The sequence below is a fragment of the Pinus tabuliformis genome, chromosome 9 (assembly GCF_031772625.1).
Source record: "Pinus tabuliformis cultivar Carrire ecotype Pingquan chromosome 9, CPIR1, whole genome shotgun sequence".
Taxonomy (NCBI): domain Eukaryota; kingdom Viridiplantae; phylum Streptophyta; class Pinopsida; order Pinales; family Pinaceae; genus Pinus; species Pinus tabuliformis.
Genome location: NC_142307.1, coordinates 580,494,875 through 580,500,216, shown reverse-complemented (window position 1 = coordinate 580,500,216; position 5,342 = coordinate 580,494,875). Strand labels below are relative to the sequence as shown.

At 40.1% G+C, this 5,342-nt stretch overlaps 1 protein-coding gene across 1 annotated transcript; it reads right to left on the bottom strand.

Moving 5' to 3' along the window:
* Nucleotides 1-345: 345 nt before the first annotated feature.
* On the bottom strand, nucleotides 346-891 carry LOC149149886 (uncharacterized). The gene has a single exon (XM_089442612.1). It carries the CDS (start codon nucleotides 889-891, stop codon nucleotides 346-348), a length of 546 nt encoding a protein of 181 aa, XP_089298738.1.
* Between the last annotated feature and the right edge of the window lie 4,451 nt (nucleotides 892-5,342).

The following is a 5,342-nucleotide window of genomic DNA, read 5'->3' as shown; positions in this document are numbered from 1 at the left end:
GATGTGTTGAGCATGTCTGTCTATTGGCATTCTCGATGTGCAACGGAATTGGTAATACCATTGCTCCCATACCACTGTTGGCTTCGGTCCACTACCTCCTTGAAGAGATGCTCCTGGTGTTTGAAGTCCCGAGAAATGCGTTGCAACATGCAACAGTTCCCGGATTGACAGAGATAACAAAGATCAAGATTGTTGTTTGCCTATCAAAGTAAGCAGAAATATTCTTAACGAAGGTGCAAGAGTGATGAATCTTCCCATTGCTTCTGTAGCTTCAATATGCTAGAATAATCTGCCCTCAGAGTTGTGTTCAGTTGAAGGGACGATGGAGTGTTAGAGCATATGAAGTTAGAAGACAACGATAGCTTTATTGGTAACGACTATCCCGTCCAAATTATCAGCGCTGATCATACCTTTGTAATACAATTTAAAATATCTGTCATCCTTACTAATCCGTTCGACATCAAAGGGTTTCTCATAGTTTTCCCCAGTGGCTTCCCACTCATCCTCCGACATTGCTTGAATGCCGCGGGCAAATTTAGCATCATGTCTTTTTCTGTAAATGTCTTCAGACAAATGCCGCATTTCTTCCTCTGCTTGCTTGTGGTCAGTGACCTCCTGTTGGAATTTCTCGAACTCGAGGGCCTGCATTCTCAATAACAATGTCATCTCCCCTTCGTCATCGCCACCCATCTCGGAGCAGCCTGAATTGCCACCAGAATTGGAGGCGCTCTTAGCGGTTTCATGGTGCTGGTATTGGGTTGTTCCCATGGAGGTTGCAAGGGCCTCCTGCAACTGTAGTTCATAGGCATAACCGAGGTCACTGCTGGCTATTTGGGCTGTTGAAAATTCTTTGTATTGGAGGGATGCTATATCCATGTCCAAATTTGCCATCCTTGGCCAAGCAAAAACGATTGTGAGGAGATTAAATAAATTTGAAACTGATTATGGCCAGGTGATTGAATAAATTATGAGTTCAAATCCAGAGGGAAATAAAGGGATTCTGAGTTCAAATACAGATGAAGCTCCAACCTATTATGTGAAGGTTGATGTGTTAAGGAAGGCCGCAAGCTTGGCAACTGTAAGGTATTATTATTTGTAACTTTATTGATATTCATTGTAGCAGTGGGTATGAATATTGAATAATATAATGAAAATCTAAGCATTAATAGTTGAATAGACCATTGTGAGTGAGTGACAGTGGTGACAAGAATATTTTTACCTCTTAGTATGAATAGTGCTCCGCAACCATAATCTGGGTGTTACCTCTTATTCTCATTGTTACCGAATGTTGATAATTATCAAGACTTTGCTCAAAGGGTTATAGTTTCATTTGATGGTGTAAATAGACCTGCCAACACCCATTTCTGCCCTCGGTCTGTGCTTGAAGATTTGTGCTCAAAGAAAAGTGGATTAACTAATACTCTTGAAACATAAGGTGGAGTTGCAATAGACCTTTTTTGAAGTTTTTAAATGGCTAAGATTGAAAATTTATTAGAGTTATTGAGAATTCTAATTGTTTCAACTGCTGAAAGAACAGTTAAAGTCAACAAAGACACTCTCACATATATTCAAACCTCTCTACAAAATGCACATGAACATATTGATTTTTTGCATCTTGAATCTCAGCTACAACAAGAGGAGTTACAACAGAAAATATATCCTTCGGAACTTGTTTTTGTTCAGAACAATTCCCTACTTGACTTTGAAACAAGATCCTATCAACAGCCAACAAGCCATCAAGTCAGTAAAGTTGAGGTTAATTCAGATCAAGTGTTCATTTCAGAAGCATATTTGAATACAGGTGTGGAAATCCAACCTGCACTTCCCAAGCCAATCATCAGACCTTGGGAAGAGCTTGTCCATAACAAGCAAAAAACCGGACTTGGATATGATAAGGAGGTTTCCTTTCATATTCCAGACTATTCCAAGCCCATTCAATTTCAAAGTGTCGGGTTCCTTCATGACAATTCACCTTCAGATGTTCCAGATTCTGCTCCTCTTCTACAACAACAACAACAAAATGTTAAATTCCAACACTGTGACCGAGTTGGCCATATGAAAGATCACTGTTTTGATCTTCGTCCATGTGAGCACTGTCATAGAACCACTCATTCTTCAAACATATGTTCAAAAAACAAGCCTCCTGCAAGAACAAAGATTCATCTTGGATGGATCGCTTCTTGGCAATGGGCTTCAACAACCAAGAAGATATTTCGCTCATACAACATGATTTGTTCTCGAATATTGAAAAGTCTTGCAGTTGAGATCTCTTCATCTTCTTACCTTGTATTTGACAAGGGGGGAAGTGATGGTCATCTACAAGCTTCAAAGCTACATCAAGTGAGCTTGAGCCACAACCTGCCATACCAGATTCATAGTTGTAGCCAGAGACAGAGATGCCCCCGAGCATGCCTTTGGTTGATGATCAACGTTAAACCATCACAGGTTGATACCTCCCTTTTCTAGTTGAGGTTCTCCCTTTTCATGTGGGGTGAGACCTCCCTTTCAAGGTTGAAGGTTTCCCTCTCCAAAACATGAGGAACACTTCCTATAGCAGAAGACCTCAGCTTCATGCTAGATTTGGAAGAGTTCCAGGAACTACACTAAGCATTCCAGTGTTGGTGGTCATCCTTAAACCACCCCCCTTATACCAACATTTCAGAGAGCACATTCAGCCTAGTGTTGCCATGCATTTTTGCACATTTTGTATTACAACTCTTTTCTTGGACTCATACATACCCCTTCGGATTAAGGGGGGGAATGTTGGACACGTAATCATCTAAGGGTTATGGTGTGGAAGATAAATAGTCAAAGGGAGTCCAAGATACCTTGGAATATGGAATCCAATGGTCACTTCCATGTATTATAAATGTGTATCAATTTTTAATAAAAAATGCATTCATGCTTTACCTTATTTGGCTGTCCACATTCCATGTATATTCAAATTTGAGGATTCTAAATTGGGCTCTAAAGCCAACGATGTTTGCCTTGATACAATAGATATTCTCGGAGCACCCTTGTGAGGGGGTGAGACTTATAGTTATCGTCTTTATCAATGAGGTCACAAGGATAAATTCACCTATACTTCCCTACAATAAAGATATTACGAGGGAAGTTTTCCAGCTGATAGTGGAAAGCTTCCAAGACTTGGATAAAACCTTGGGTCCTACCTTGGGGAAGAAGTTCAAGATCTTAGAAATGTTGGCATTATGATGCATGTGTTGTACTTGATGGCAACCCGCTCATAGAAGAACATCTCACTTATTTATAACTAGATGAATCTTCAGAAGAGATATCAGATGTGACTGAATGCATGGGATGCAGGATAGATCAAAGGAATCAGATGACAGTTCTCAGTATGACAAGTTAGCTTTGCCATCAAGTCCAAAGGGGGAGATTGTTGGCATTATGATACAAGTGTTGTCCTTGATGACAGATTATAGTGCAGCAGGTCAGTAGCAAAGAATTGATGATCAGACTACAAAGAATGAAGAAAGAAGAGTATATACGCAGGTTCACTATATACCAAGTAGGGTATACACGCAGGTTCACTATATACCAAGTTGCGTATACGCAGGTTCGCTATATACCAAGTAGGGTATACACACAGGTATATGGAGGTTCACTATATACCAAGTCGCGTATACGCAGGTTCACTATATACCAAGTATGGTATACACACAGTTTCATGCACGGAAAAACGCGTACATGTCGGAAAGCTTATTTTTGGGTCCGTGGTATTTAGACCTATGGTTTTGGTCCGTGGTATTGCACCCATAAGTGTTGATCCCAAGTATTGGGTCGATGGTATTGTTTTATTATGGTTTTGGTCCGTGGTATTGAGCAAGGCCTAAGACTATAAAAGGAGAGGAAGATCATTAGGCAAAGGCATTTTTAGAAAGTCTTGAATATCTGATGAAGTATGAGATCCAGTATGCAGGTTATGGGTTGATGATGCATTGCTTGATCTGAGCTAAGGAGGGATCTCACCGGTTGATGGAGAACAAGATCTAAGGAGAGATCGGGATCAAATGGTTTGAAATGAACTATCTTTATATGGTTGATTATGCTTCTTCTAGATCTGCATACTGACGCATGTGATGTTCTATAAATGTTATGAGTATGACTGATGTCTGGTACAGCTACAAAGTTATAGGAAAATATTTTTAGATCTATACGCGGGTTGGCCTTGGAAAAAGCGCGTATGTACGCGGGTTTGATTCATCGTAGTAGCGTATACATTTTGAAGTTTGATGTTTGAAGTTGCAGTTGGGTCTGATTGATTTTGCAGAGTTCTGTGTCTGCTCTGTGTTCTGGTTACTGTGTTGTTGACAGGGTTTCAATGTTTCAGTGATTCAGAAATTGATGATGCTAGTAGTGATTGTTTTGAGCTTCAATGATAGTTATGGGTCCAGTATGAAAATTGGATGAAACGTGGCCTTTCAGATTATGTGTTGTGCTTCAAGAGTATCCAGTCTGAAAATGTATGAAACGTGGTACCCGAAGGAGAGAAGATTGTAGGCAGGCGCCTACGTACTAGTATCTTAGCTAGTACAAGAGCAAAGGGGGTTGGAGCTCCCTTCTAGGAGAGTCTGGAGAACGAGAGAAGGTTGTAGCCTTCTGCAAGTTGTAGCCTGCGTGCTGGTAAAGGACTGCACCAGTGCATTGTAAAAGAAGTTTCTTATTAAAGGAAGATAGAAACGAATTGCAGCAGGTGGTTTTCACCCACATTGGGTTTCCACCTTATATCATGGTGTTCATGTGTGCTTCTTATGTGTGATGATCTGTTCTGTTTTACTGCACCTGCTTACTGTTCATATGGTTAATGAAGTTCTAATACACTAACTATAGATCAACATTTAATGGATTAACTGAATCATAAGTATTTTGGATATACACTAGTTGCTTTAGACACAGTTGCGTATACACGTGGGTTCCCTTGAATGAAGTAGCATATATGTATCTAAGTATGGAAATGAAAAAGTTTTATTGATCTGATAATACTGATTCACCCCCCCCCCCCTCTCAGCATTATTTCCAACAATTGGTATCAGAGCAGGTCCTTTGGTAGAAGCTTGATCGCTTGAAGGAGATCCGTGGAACTATGGGAAAGAAGCTTAAGAAGAAAGCACCTAAGAAGAAGAAGACATCTCAGAAGAAATATGACAGTGGGAGAATCGATTGGGGATTAGGTGTAAGAAGCTCTTCAGATTCAGAATCAGATTCAGAATCATTTCAGAATGAAGATGAAATATCAGGTATGAATTTGCTATCCTCTGATGTTCCAGCTATCTATCCATTTGGAAAAGATGAAAGTGATAGCGAAACAACTGAATGTGCTC